General features: G+C 45.3%; 1 protein-coding gene across 1 annotated transcript; it reads right to left on the reverse strand.

Annotated features, from left to right (window-relative positions):
* Positions 1 to 6,733: 6,733 nt before the first annotated feature.
* On the reverse strand, positions 6,734 to 7,594 carry LOC148569177 (uncharacterized). The gene has a single exon (XM_088484922.1). The coding sequence runs from the start codon at positions 7,592 to 7,594 to the stop codon at positions 6,734 to 6,736; it is 861 nt and encodes a 286-aa protein (XP_088341048.1).
* Between the last annotated feature and the right edge of the window lie 7,299 nt (positions 7,595 to 14,893).

Below are 14,893 nucleotides of genomic sequence, written 5' to 3' on the forward strand. Positions count from 1 at the left end.
TTAGAGATTTAAATCATGCCTTGTGTATGTAATAATTTATTGACTAACGATAGATTCTTAATAAATAGAACATCAATACGTGCTGAATTAGTTTTTGACCTGTCTAGTTAAAAAGCGGTAGATCCTTAATAAATAGAACATTTACGTGATGGATTAGTTCTCGGCCTATCCAGTTAAGAAATATTTTTAAAGTAGAACAATTTTTCGTTGATAACAATATTTATAGAGATTTGTTTTTGTTAAAATTTACTTGGGACAGTTTTATTTATTGGTATCATATTCATTCTTGAAGTCAAAACACTATGATTAATATTGTTTTTGGTTAAAACTTTATATTTTATGACATGATTTTCAAGTTTTTAAACTTATAAATTTATGCCATTACAAATTAAAAGCTATTAGATTGGCTAATAATATCTTTAACATTACTAAAATACTATTGTTGAGTTTAGTTTGTAGGAAAAGAAACCAATATAACAACTTTTGTTATTCAATATATAATATATTCAATTAGAAAATGTACTGGAAGTCTCCGGTACGGGTTGAGAGGTGGATCGGAAACTTGCGGATCGAGGCAGATGCTGGATCACCTGACTGGAGCAATGGGGGGAGGTACCTGCAAAGACACTCCGACGCTCAAGTCAGAATGGATCTAAGAGGTAGAAAGTGTGAGGAATGAATGAATACCTGGGAGGACTTGGGTCCTTTATTTATAGACGGTGGTGGTTATCTTATCTTATCTTGTTTGGGTAAGATAAGGGGGACGTTCGAATTCGAAAGTCGGTTGGGAGTTTCTAGAGGGCCGATTTCGGGCCTTCCAGAAGAGTGAGGTGGGTTTGGACCTGGGAAACCGGGACTGGGTTTGATCCTGGGTTCGGGATCCGTGGGTAGGATCCGTAATAGTTGCCCCCCGCAGCGGGAGGGCAAGTAAGATCGGCCTGTCGCTGGGAGGTGTGGTTTCGACCGTGGGTTAGGTCGGTTTGTCGTTAGAGGATGTGGTTTCGACCGTGGGTTAGGTCGGTTTGTCGCTAGAGGATGTAGCCTCGGCCGCGAGTTAGGTCGGTTTGTCGCTAGAGGATGTAGCCTCGGCCGCGAGTTTAGGTCGGCTTGTCGTGTCGGCCTGATCTTTTTTGGGGTCGTGGCGAGGTTTTGCTTGGCCGTTTTACGCGACTCTTCTGTACCCAACGTGCCCGTTGCGTTTTTCGAGGCGTACTTTATTGGTTTCTTTTTCCAAGGGGCATTTATTACGAGGGGACGTTTTTTGGGCGTTTTTCCTCTATTGCCCCTGTGTGCTATTTTATTGTTCAGGGTTATTTGCGTCTTTTCTGCCCCCTTTTCGAAACCGTTTTTTGGCTTTCCGCTTCTCTTCCCTCTATTACTTCACTTCCCTTTATTACTTCATTTTCTTTTGTTTTCTCTCTTGGAAAAATTCTTCTTCCTTCTGTGGATTCCTCTTGGTGATGCTACTGTTTCTTCTTCTCAAGCTCTTTCCAGGCTCACTTTCTGCATTATCAGGTTGGCCCTTTTCGCTTTTTCTTGCTATTTTGTTTTATGGTGTATCTGTTTGTTCCATTTCTGCCATGCATTGTTCTGCCTGTTCCCCTTTTTTGTTTTTGGACTGTGTTTTGTGTTTTGGGAGGTGGTTTTCGACTTTTGAAGGGGCTGAGCACCGCCGTGTGGGTTGGTAGTGGTGGTAGGTTCTGTCTTGCTTTTGTATAGGGTTAGTAGGCTGATGGTGGTGCTCCTCCCTGTTTTAGGTATGCACCGGCGGAGAAATGAGGGTGTGGGTGCCCCGATAGCCCCTTCCAGGGGCGTCCCCGCTCGCTACACTTGGGTGACTAGCGATGTGTGGGGCGTTCCGTCATGGATGATGGAGGACGATCTTCAACGGCTCTGTGATCAGGGGGCGATTTGTGGTGGTGGTGATGAGGAGGGGCGGTACGAGCTCGTCCTCCCGGATGCCGACGAGCGCGTCTGTTACCTGAACCTTCATTCGCCCACTGTTCCGGACTGGATGTGGGTTTACGAGTCGATGTTCACTCGGCTCGGCGTGCGGTTTCCTTTCTCGCCATTTGTTCAGGATCTGCTGAGTCGGTGTTCCGTAGCGCCGTCTCAGCTTCACCCGAACAGTTGGGCTGCCGTGCGGTCTTTCGAGTTGGTGTGCCGGTATCTCGATCTTCCGGCTTCTGTTCCTATTTTCCTTTTTCTTTTCTTATGCACTCTTCCAACTAAGGAAGGGAAGCATAAGAAAGGATATATGTCATTTCGTGCTCAGCCTCATCGCCGAATTTTTGGGTTGTTTGAGGATTCCTTTTACGGTTTCAAGAGGGAGTATTTTAAGGTGCACCACATCCAGGGGCATCATCCGTTTTGGCTGACGCCAGAGGGTGAGCGCCGGTTTCCGACGTATTGGAACTTCCGTGCCGGCCCGTCGGTTTTGACTAAGGTCACCTATGACGGTTTATCTTAGGAGGATAAGGACGTTGCCAGCGTTTTGTGGCATTTGTTTGGCGAGCGTCCGTTAAATCCTCAAGATGTCATGGGGGATCCCGAGGCTTGTCGGACGTATATCGGTGTGTGCCTTGTCCCTTTCTTGGTTTTTTATGTTTTGTTTTCCCGACTTTGTAACTTGATTTTTCTTTGGTTTCTTTCAGTTGAGATGGCTGGTGGTCTGACTTCTTTGGTAAGGTTGAAGGCAGCGATGGGTCGGGAGGAAGGGTCTTCGTCTCCCTCTACCCTTGTCTCCAATCCTGCCGTGGATTCTCAGCCGGTTTCTCAGGAGGTGGTCTCTTCGGGGGTGCAGGCTAGTGTTTAGGCTTCGCCTGGTCCCGCGAACTCACTTGAAGTCGTCGTGGTCACGGCTGCCGAGGCTTCTCGGAAGAGGAAGAGGCCCGAGGAGCCTAGCAGTGAGACTTTTGAGGAGGAGGGTGTTGTGCCCAGTGTAATGGATCGGCGTTTTGATGCTTCTGGGTTTATTGATCAGCACTTGATGCCTAGGACGGAGCCGTTTTTCGATGATTGTGATGTTTCGTTCCAGGCTAAGTCGGTGTATTGTGCCCTCCTCCGATCTGCTGTTGTTGTTCGGAAGGCCGAACCCGTGATGGCTCAGGTTGGTCTGTTGGACAAAAAACTTCGTCATTCGCACGCTGAGGTGGCTAAATTGAAGGAGCAGCTCGAGGCTGCCGAGGTCGCGAGGGAGAAAGCAGTGAAGTCTTCCGAGGAGGCTGGGGCGGAGATCCTCCGTCTTTCCGAGGTAGAGTCTTCACTTCTTTCCCAACTGAGTGCGGAGCGGCAACGGGCTTCCGACGCGGATTCTCAAGCTGCCGTGTTTCTTAGCGAGCTGGAGGTTTTGAAGGCTGAAGTTGCAGCTCTGAAGAGGGAGAAGTCGGAGTTGTTGGCTGATGCTAAGGATGCGATTGCCGCTACTGAGGAGACGATGAAAGCTCAGGCCTTGGTGTTGGCCCCGGGTGTGGATGTGTCCGTGATGGGGGCTTTCAAGACCGTTCGTGATGGCCGAATTGTTGACTTAGAATAGTTTTATATGCTGTAATTTTGAATTTGCTTCGAACTTTGGTCTTTGGATATTTGGTTGGCCGTGGGCCGGGTAACCGTGAACTTTCGTAACTTTGAACTTCGTTTAATGATTTTTGGGCCGTCCGGGCCTTTGTATATTCCATTTTAAGATGTTCCTATTTTTTGTTTTTATTTATTCCCGTTGTTTGGGATAAGCTGACCGACGCGAGGTCGGTTTTTGTGGATATCCGTATTTCGGGCCTGGGGGGTGATCGGTCCCCCAGTGGCGGCCGTGTTTTTTGTTCAGTACTTGGGACATTTAGGGAGGAGAGATGTAGCTTAATGGGATATTTATTGATGGTTGGGCCTCGTTAAAACCCTCCGTCTTTGGCGGGAAAGAGTACCCGAGATTAACACTTAAGCAAAAATTTGAAATGTAAAATTTGTAAGATGCAAAATGCGAAATTGTGAAAAGGGAAAATAAGTAAAGAGAAGGCACAAAAGTACAAAGGGGCGACCTAGGGAGGTTGGTCTAAGTGTAGTATCGCCATAAGTTGGTGGTGTTCCATGTTCTCGGGATTTCGTCGCCGTTAAGTCGTTCGAGCTTGTATGCTCCCTTTCCAATTGCAGCCTTGATTCTGTATGGTCCCTCCCAGTTGGGGGTGAGTTTCCCCTCTCCTGGGGTTGGGGGACCGATGTCATTTCGTCGTAGGACAAGGTCGGCAGTCGCGAATTCTCGCCGAATGACTCCGTGGTTGTATCTTAGGCTGATTCTCTGTTTTAGGGCTAGCTCTTTGAGATGGGCTATGTTTCTTACTTCGTCGGTGAGGTCTCGTTCTGCTTCTTCGTCGTTACCCCCGATCGTTCTCCGTGGATTTGGGTCTCCGATCTCTACTGGGATAACAGCCTCCGTGCCGTATGTTAATCGGAAGGGGGTTTCCTCGGTAGCTGTTTGGGGGGTCGTGCGGTACGACCATAAGACCGATCCAAGCTCGTCCGCCCATAGCCCTTTGGCTTCGTCGAGTCGTTTCTTAAGACCTTTGACTATTATTATGTTTGCTGATTCCACCTGTCCGTTTGTTTGGGGGTGTTCTACAGAGCTAAAACAGTGGGATATGCATAGTCCATTTAGGAATTCTCTTAACTTTTTGTCCATGAATTGGGTTTCGTTGTCCGAGATAACGATCTCAGGGATCCCGAATCGGGTGATGATCTGCCGCCAGAGGAATTTTCGACATTGGGTTGCGTGATAGAGGCCAGGGGCTCGGCCTCAATCCACTTAGTATAATAGTCTATGGCGACGATGAGATATCGGAGTTGGCCGGGTGCCGTGGGAAAAGGTCCGACAAGGTCGATCCCCCAGGTGCCGAATGGCCGTTCTGCCGATATAATGCTGAGCTGGTGTGGGGCAGCTTGGCGGATGTTGGCGTGCCTTTGGCATTTGTCGCAGTTTTTTACTAGTTACATGGAATCCCGGATAACCGAGGGCCAGAAGTAACTGGCGCGGATGACTTTTTGGGCAAGGGTTTTGCCTCCGACGTGGTGGCCGCAACAACCTTCATGGATTTCGCGGAGTATGTACTCTGTGTCCCCGTGCTCGACGCATTTGAGCAGGGGTTGCGAGAAGCCGCGTTTGTATTGTTGTCCTGCGACGACCGTATAGTTGGCGGCTTCCCTCTTTGTTCGTTTTTCCTCTTTGGGGTCTTCGGGCAGTGTTCCGTTGAGGAGATATTGTAGGATGGGGTAGGTCCATGATCCACGGTGGGAGAGTGTCAGATAGGCGTTAGCCATTGTGGATATGGATGGTGATTTGATGACTTCCTGAATTAGCGATTTGTTGCCGTGTCCTGGTTTAGTGCTGGCTAGTTTAGAGAGGAGGTCGGCCCTGGTATTTCGTTCCCTGGGGACGTGCCGTATGGTTACCTGGTGGAATTCTTCCTTTAGTTTGTTGACTTTGGCAAGGTATTGTTGTAGCAGGGGATCTCGCGTTTGGTAGTCTCCGTTAATTTGAGAACTAACTACTTGCGAATCCATATTTATTTCCAGGACCTTTGCTCTGACTTCTTTGGCTAGGGCTAAACCTGCCAGGAGGGCCTCATATTCTGCTTGGTTATTTGAGAATGGGAATTCGTATTGTACCGACTGTTCGATCACGACTCCGTTTTGACTTTCGAGAATGACTCCGGCACCTCCGGAAGTGACGTTCGAGGAGCCGTCAACGTGTAGTTTCCACGACTCGAGGGTGGAGTTTCCCGGCGTCATCTCGGCGATGAAGTCGGCCATGACTTGTGCTTTGATTGCGTATCGGGGTTCGAACTTGATGTCGAATTGGGACAGTTCGATGGACCATGCTAGCATTCTACCCGCTAGGTCAGATTTTTGTAGTACTTGTTTAACTGCTTGGTTGGTTCGAATTGTCACGGGGTGGGCCTGAAAATATTGCCGCAAACATCGGGAAGCAGTGAGGAGGGCGAAGGCTAGTTTTTCTAGGCGCGAGTAGTGGGTTTCCGTGTCTTGTAGGACTTTGCTTATGAAATATATGGGTTTTTTCTCTTTCTTCTCGTTTTCTCGGATGAGTGCCACCGCGAGTGCTTCTTCCGTTATGGAGAGGTATAAGTAGAGGGTCTCCCCTGTTTGGGGTTTGGCGAGGACTGGTGGTTCCGCTAGGACTTTCTTGAAATGTTGGAACGCTTCTTCGCATTTTGCCTCCCATTTGAAGGGGGCTCCTTTCTTCATCAGTCTGAAGAAGGGGATTGCTTTTTGAGCCGATGCTCCGAGAAAGCGAGATAGTGCAGTTAGTTGGCCGGTGAGCTTCTGGATGTCGTTTATATTTTTTGGGCTTGTCATCTCAAGGACGGCGCGGCATTTCTCTGGGTTGGCTTCAACTCCGCGTTGTGTGATCATGAAGTCGAGGAACTTCCCTGCCTCCATTCCGAAAGCGCATTTTGTCGGGTTGAGTCGCATTTGGTGCTTTCGTAGGGTGCTCATTATGACCTTGAGGTCGCTGATAAGTTGTTTGCCGGAGTCGGTTTTGGCGAGCATGTCGTCTATGTAGACTTCTAGTTTTATTTCGGATAGGTTCTGGAATATTTTGTTGACGAGCCATTGGTAGGCGGCTCCGGCGTTCTTCAAGCCGAAAGGCATGACGGTGTAGCAGTACGTTCCGTCGGGGGTGATGAACACCCTTTTTTCCTCGTTGGGTCGATGCATGGGTATTTGATTATAGCCGGAGTATGCGTCCATGAAGCTGAGGTATCTGTGTCCGGATGCGGCGTCCACCAATCCGTCGATGTTTGGGAGGGGAAAAGCGTCTTTTGGATAGGCTTTTGTTGAGGTCCGTGTAGTCGATGCACATTCGCCACTTCCCGTTGGACTTTTTTACCAGTACGACATTTGCTAACCATGTCGTGTAGGGTAGTTCTCGGATGAAGTTTGCCTCGAGTAGGGCTTGTACTTGTCTCCTGGCCTCGGACGCTCGGTCTGATGACATTTTTCGTCTCCTTTGTGCCACAGGTTTAGCCCTGGGGTCTACGGCTAGCCGATGGGACATTAAGTCGGGGTCTATTCCTGGCATGTCAGCTGGCGTAAAGGCGAACAAGTCTTTGTTTTGTTTCAAAAATTGGGAAAGGTCTTCTTTAAGGTCATATGGGAGGTTCCTGTTGATGAAGGTGTATTCGTCCTTGGTTTGCCCTACTTGTAGTTTTTCCATGTCGCCTTCGGGTTCTGGCCTAGGTTGGCCGTCTTGTCGGGCGTCCAGGTCAGCTAGGAATATCCCAGCCGCGTCGCGGGATTTTTTCCGTAAAGCCAGGCTGGTGTTGTCGCATTCTGTAGCGATTTCCCGGTCTCCGTGGATGGTCCCGACGGAGCCGTCCTCCATTATGAATTTCATAAGGAGATATTTGGTGAAGATAATGGCCGAGAAGTCGTTGATTGTTTTTCTCCCGAGGATGACGTTGTAGGCTGTGGAGTCTTTAAGGACTACGAATTCGGATATGATTGTCATCCTTTGGTTACCTGTTCCTATGGTGAGGGGGAGGGTGATGGAACCTTCTGGTTTGAGAAAGTTGTCCCCGAGTCCCATGACGCCGTTGCGGTGTATTTGGAGATTTTCATTACGGAGTCTGAGCTTGTCGTAGGCTCCTCGGAAAAAGGATATTGGAGTCTGCGCCGGTGTCTACTAGTATTCTCCGGACTAGTCCCGTTCTGATTCTTGCTGAGATGACGAAAGGGGCGTCTTCAGCCGAGGTGCCGTGCTGGCAGTCCTCGGGTAGGAAGGTTATCGTTTTGAGGGTAGCGGTGGTAGGAACTTGATCCCTGATGGCCAGGATTTTGAGGTCCTTTTTTAGTGTTGTTTTTTATTTTCCTGATATGTCCTTGCCCGTGATGACGTTTACTATTATGGTCGGGTCATCCTCTGGGCTTTCCCTGGGGGTCTGTTTTTGTGTTCTCGGGTTGCGCCCTTTTATTTCTGGCGATCTATCTCTTTCCGCACATTTTGGTTCTTTGATGATTTTGGCGAACTCTGGGAGTTTGCCGTCTCTAATGGCTTGCTCGAGGGCGTCCTTAAGGTCGAAACAGTCTTGTGTCCTGTGCCCGTATCCTCGGTGGTAGTCGCAATAAAAGGTTTTGCTGTTGCCCGTTCTTTCTTTCAGTTGCCGAGCTTTTGGAATGATACCCCTGTCCGCTATTTGGTGGTATATCTCGGTGATTGGGGCTATCAAGGGTGTGTAATTAGGAAACTTGCCGATTCTGGGCGGTCGGTTGGCGTTTGTTGGCTTGGGGTGGTCCCTCTAATTTTCTCTGGGTGGTGGGTTATGTCGAGGCGCCGAGCTGCCGTGCTGGGTGTTGCCGTGTTGCCGTCTATTGGCGGCGACGACCTGGCTGACTTCCTCGTCATTGATGTAATCTCTGGCGACATTCTGGATATCGTGCATGGTCCATACTGGTTTGGTGGTGAGGTGTTTGCGGAAATCTTCATTCATGAGCCCATTGGTTAGGCAGAGGCTTGCGACGGAATCCGTGAGTCCGTCGACCGTTAGGCATTCGTCGTTGAAGCGGTCGAGGTACTTCCTTGTGGATTCGTCTTGTTTCTGGGTGACCCCTAGTAGGCTGATGTGATGTTTGGCTTTGGTGATTCTAGTTGTGAATTGGGCCATGAATTTCTGCGAGATGTCGTGGAAGCTGGTTATGGATCCGTTTGGGAGGGCGTTGAACCACTTGATTTCTGGCCCCGCTAAGGTTACTGGGAAGGCCCTACATCGGACCGCGTCAACCGCTCCTTCTAGGTTCATCCTGACCTCGAAGGCCGTTAGATGTTCTTGGGGATCCTTGGTTCCGTCGTACTTCATGTCGGTGGATTTGTCGAAACCTTTAGGGGGTTTTGCTCTTAAGATCCTTTATGTGAAAGGAGTAGCTCCCATTATTGTGTGGTCGTTTCTGGTGCGTTTAGTATCTCGGTGGCGCCGATCTTCGTCTGAGTCGTGCTGACGACTCGGGTCTCGGAAAGTGCTGCGGTTTTGTCTTTTGCTGTATCGCCGTTCTGGTGATTTTTCTCTCCCGTGGGTGCGCGAGGTGCTGCGACCGTCTCTTCTATCGTGTCGCCGAGTCAGCGATCTGTCGTGGCGAGACTTTGACCTGGAAGTTGCGTAGCTTCCGTGTTCATTGTTGTGTCTTTCCTTGGTGGCCAATTTGCCTTCGAGTTCCTGGACCCGAAGGCAGAGATCTTGGATGATTTGTGCCGCTTTATCCCCCGTTTTCTCGGGGCGTCGCGGTTCTGTGATGATATGATCGTTTGTATGGTGGACAATACTTGCTATCCTTCCCTGGTTTGTGACCTCTTGGTGCTCTGGGGTCGAATTCTTTGGTTGGGAGTCCTCTCGGCTTGAGGAGGCTTCTTCCAGTACGTCCCCCATTCCGGCTTAGTCGACGCAAGTTTCCCACAGACGGCACCAATGTACTGGAAGTCTCCGGTACGGGTTGAGAGATAGATCGAAAACTTGCGGGTCGAGGTAGATGCTGGATCACCTGACTGGAGCAATGGGGGGAGGTACCTGCAAAGACACTCCGACGCTCAAGTCAGAATGGATCTAAGAGGTAGAAAGTGTGAGGAATGAATGAATACCTGGGAGGACTTGGGTCCTTTATTTATAGGCGGTGGTGGTTATCTTATTTTATCTTGTTTGGGTAAGATAAGGGGGACGTTCGAATTCGAAAGTCGGTTGGGAGTTTCTAGAGGGCCGGTTTCGGGCCTTCCAGAAGAGTGAGGCGGGTTTGGACCCAGGAAACCGGGACTGGGTTTGATCCTGGGTTCGGGATCCGTGGGTCGGATCCGTAACAGAAAATAATATATCATTCATTGGATTGATAAATATATTTTTTTAATATCTTATACCATTTAGTTTGGCAATATTTATCATTAAAGAATAATAAATGGCCATATTATCTTACACAATATAATGTACAAAGTATTTTTTATTTTGAAATTAATTCTAGTTAATGAGATAAATTTAAAATATTTTTTTATTTTTTATTCAAATTTAAATTTAAATTTAAAATTGATTAAAAATTCATGATTTTTTTTAATTTTAATAACAAAAATAAAATTAGTTAGGCACAATGTAACACCCTACCACACTAAGCTTTACGCTTAAGTCGTAAAACAGAGGTGGTGTGGTATTACGACCTCTAAAATAAAATGAGTACATATAATAGTAGAAGAATTATAATATGCTAGGAGCCTTGAAGAATAGAGGAAATAAAAATCGCGGAATAAAAGCGCAACGCTCAAGGAACGAGTTAACTTGCGTGCTAAGAAAACCATAACTACTAAACATAAGATGACAGAAGTAGGAATAGAGTGCCAAAGATACAAAATAACAAGCTCCTAACTCAGCCTGCGAAGTCAAGACTGGCCGGAGAATATTTACACATATATACATACATATCCAAAACCCAAAAGTACATATACACAATCCTGCCTCTCCATAAACCTCTAAGAGGATAAAAAAGAATAAGTCATGCGGAGAGAAAGCTAAGTACATATATATACATCATAGTATAACAAAATATCCCAGTAACCACTCCGCTTCAAGAGTCCAGACGCCTAACGAGATGCCTCTCGACCTGCATCTGAAAAATAACAACATAGTATGGAATGAGAACCAGAGGTTCTCAGTATGGTAAAGGTGCCACACACATAATATATAAGGTCCTGGGAATGCCAGAGGCAATCCTAGAACGCCGACACTCAGATTATAGAGCTTAAAGTATTAAACAGAAGCCATAAAAGGTGGTTTCCTAAAAATATTTAATCCTAACTTAACTTAACCTTAAATCTAAGTCCTATACTGCCATTCCTCCATACCTCCAACTCCATCATGCATTTTCACAGACAAATAGACAGATAAAGGCAAACACAAGAAGGTTACAACTACTGCAGGTAACAAATACACATTTAGCATGGCAAATACAGATAGGCACTCCCAATTAGAGCACAAGCAAGTAATTCAAGTAATATGCATATGATGCATGCCTGTCCTATGGCTGATGAGGCTCATCTGTCGGTTATCCAGCCAACCCGACAAGTCTGAATTGTACTTAGACTGTCCCCCGACGTGCATCCCCAAGAGTCTATGCATAGTTTTTTCTCAAATAATCAATAATACTCAATGGGGGTAACATTCCCGGGAATTTATATAGTGCCCGGTCACACACTTACGTCATAGGGTCAACAGAGTATCGAGTTTTCAACCTGGTACACGTGGTGGCAAGCCACGGCACTTAATCCAGGGAATCTCGTATCTCAGATTATTCAAATTCATAAGCCATATAAATAATTCAATTGTAATTCATCAACATCAACATCATTCTCAATCGCATTTCATTCATCATCATACATCAATCATATTCAATCCTTATCCTTCATTATCACACCTCCCATTCCGTCCATCAATAGTTCCAATTCAAAACATAACTCATTCTTTTCTAAATGAATCAAACTTAAAACATGCTCATTTTCTTAATAACTCTAAATCAAACCATATAACCTTTGAATCTAAATCTTTTTAAATAATCATATAAACAAAATCTCTAATCTCTAATTTTTTATAAAATTTCGGCAGCATCTCCTCTAAAACTCAGACTTTGCCACCCTGTTCGGGTCCAAACCTGCATTCTTTTCAATTCAACATTCCCTTCCTCATTATCATAACAATCTCCACAAAAAATCTACCTCAGATCAACAATTAAACTCATACAATATTCAAATCCAACAACCAAAATTCAACTAAGAGTCATAGTTCACAAATCCTAGGCTTTTAACACAAAATACCTCAAATCAATAATTCACCGAATCATTAATTAATCAACAAGCACCAAACCAACCATGTTCATCAACAATAACATTCAACTATAATTCTCTCCAAATTAACATAACAACATTCACCATCCAAAATTAATAACTAATTATCCAATAAACTTCAACCAATTATATTCATCGACAAATTACTAAATATTAAACATACACCTGCATTCCAACTTATCCTATGGTCATCTAGCCTAAGTTTTCACAGAACATTATATATTAAATGCAAGAAACCTAAACCATACCTTAGCCGATTCCCAAGTATTATTCCAAGAAAATTTTCCTAAAAGAACACAGCCCTCAAAACCTCAACTAATCCGCTTCCTCCAAGTTCCAGTATTCACAATTTCAAGATCCAATTATTTATTTTCAACCTAATACACATTCATAACACATATATACCCAATTTAATACTCAAAGCTCAAATTTAATGAAATTTAAATAAAATTATGTATCCTCACCTTACCCAAGCTTTACATAAGCAAGAGTGAACGTTTTTCTCAAGCTAATTGGATCCTAAAACATCAAAAATCAAAGAAACTCAACCTTCCAATTCAAAAATCCGAAAATTGGGGGAAAAGAGGGCTGAGAGTGATTAAACAAGTTACCAGTGAAATTGTTCCAGTAGAAATGTAGAGCTCGACGCGGTGGACGCGTGGCCGCAAACGGTGCGGCAATCGGAGCTCGGACGGAGAAGTTACGGGGGTTGGAAGGTTACCGTAAGGGTTCGGGAGTATTTTCTTCTCCCTGTGGCTTTTCACGCTGCAGCTGGTGAAATGAAGAAGAAGGGGCTTTTGGGCTCATTTAAAGTGTGGGTCCGGTTGGACCGACAGCCCGGTTCGGGCCCGGTTCAACCGGTTCGGCCCGTTCGGTCCAATTTTGAACCGTTTTCTTCGAAATTGGTGTCAAAATTCTCGTTTCGATGAGCTCTATCCTAATTTAATATAATATTCACATTTCTAATCCTCCTTATTAAAAACTAATTTATTAACTAATTATCTACTAATTTAACCGGGGTTTACATCCTACCCACCTAATAAAGAATTTTGCCCTCAAAATTCAAATTTAGTTACCTGAAAAGTGATGTGGATAGTTCTTTCGCATATCTGATTTGAGTTTCCAAGTGTGTTCCTCGATACCAGCTCGACTCCAAGCTACTTTTACCAATGGTGCTTCCTTTTCGCGTAACAGTTTAACACTGGTGTCATCAATCCTCACCGGAATTACTGGGAGTGTTAGATCTTCTCTCACTTGGATTGGTTCTGGTTCTAGAACATGACTTGCATCAGGGGTATACTTTCGAAGCTGTGATACATGAAATACATCGTGCAAATTCGAAAGGTACAGCGGTAAGGCAATTCTATAAGCCACTGGTCCAATTCTCTTCAGAATCTCAAACGATCCAATATAACGGGGATTCAGTTTCTTGGTCTTAATAGCTCTTCCCACGCCAGTGGTTGGTGTAACTTTTAGAAAGACATGTTCTCCTTCTTCGAACTCCCAAGGCTTTCGCCTCTGATCAGCATAGCTCTTTTGGCAGCTTTGGGCTATAAGCATTTGACTACGAATCTTCTTTATCTATTCAGTGGTTCCGGCTATCATCTCAGGTCCTAACAAACTTCTTTCTCCAGTTTCATACCAACATAGTAGAGATTGACATTTTCTGCCATACAAAGCTTCATATGGAGCCATTCCGATGCTCGCATGGTAGCTATTATTATAAGAAAATTCCACTAATGGCATATACCGGTCTCAACTCGCCGGCTGGTCCAAAACACAATCCCTTAGCATATCCTCTAAGGTCTGAATAGTTCTCTCTGACTGACCAGCTGTCTAAGGGTGATACGCAGTATTCAAACTTAACTGAGTCCCAAATGCACGCTGAAAAGCTCCCCAGAACCTTGATGTAAAACGAGAATCGCTGTCAGATATAATGGTAGAAGGCACGCCATGTAACCTGACAATCTCTTTAATATACATTCGAGCTAATTCTTCCATTGTACAACTTATTTGGATAGGAAGAAAGTGAGCTGATTTTGTCAGTCGATCCACAACTACCCAAATAGCGTCACAACCAGATCGGGTTCTAGGCAAACCTATCACAAAATCCATTACGATACTCTCCCATTTCCATTGTGGAATCTCCAAAGACTGAAGGGACCCTGATGGTCTCTAATGTTCAATCTTAACTTTCTGACACGTTAAACATTTAGATATGTGTAATGCCACATCATTCTTCATCCCTAGCCACTAGAATATTGCCTTCAGATCCTGGTACATTTTAGTGCTCCCTGGATGAAGTGAAAACTCGCTCTTATGAGCTTCCTTCAAAATACTCTGTCGCATGTCTCCGATAGCTGGCACAATAATCCGGTTCTTGAACCTCCATAAACCATCCTGACCTTCTGACACTCTTCACTGTTTTCCTTGTTCAACTGCTGGTAATATCTTATGTAATGCTTCACTATCTCGATGAGCCTTCAGAAGTTCTGATTTAAAATCACTTGAAATCTGCAACTGACTCAAACACAGGATTCCAGATTCTTCTCTAATTCCCAAATTCAAACCTTGAAATGCTTTTAGTAATTCTTCTTCCCGTAGCATCATCCAAGCTGCATATAAAGATTTTCGACTCAAGGCGTCCGCCACAACGTTCGCTTTTCCTGGATGGTAATTCAATTCAAAATCATAATCTTTCAGAAGCTCCATCCATCTCCTCTGACGCATATTCAATTCTTTCTGCTCAAAAAGATACTTCAAACTCTTATGGTCTGAGAAAACATGAAACTTAACACCATAGAGATAGTGCCTCCAAATCTTTAAAGCAAACACAACAGCAGCAAGTTCCAAATCAGGTGTCGGATAGTTCATTTCATGCGGCCTTAATTGCCGTGAGGCATATGCTACAACATTCTGGTGCTGCATCAGAACGCACCCCAAACCTTTCAGAGATGCATCACAATACACTTCAAACGGTTCACTTGGTTCAGGTAATACCAATACAGGTGCAGTAGTCAA

This window comes from Arachis ipaensis, chromosome B4, assembly GCF_059453495.1.
Source record: "Arachis ipaensis isolate K30076 ecotype BB chromosome B4, ASM5945349v1, whole genome shotgun sequence".
Taxonomy (NCBI): Eukaryota; Viridiplantae; Streptophyta; class Magnoliopsida; order Fabales; family Fabaceae; genus Arachis; species Arachis ipaensis.

Coding starts and splice junctions, on each gene's coding strand:
- LOC148569177 (XM_088484922.1), bottom strand. CDS start 7,594: ATGGGACTCGGGGACAACTTTCTCAAACCAGAAGGTTCCATCACCCTC.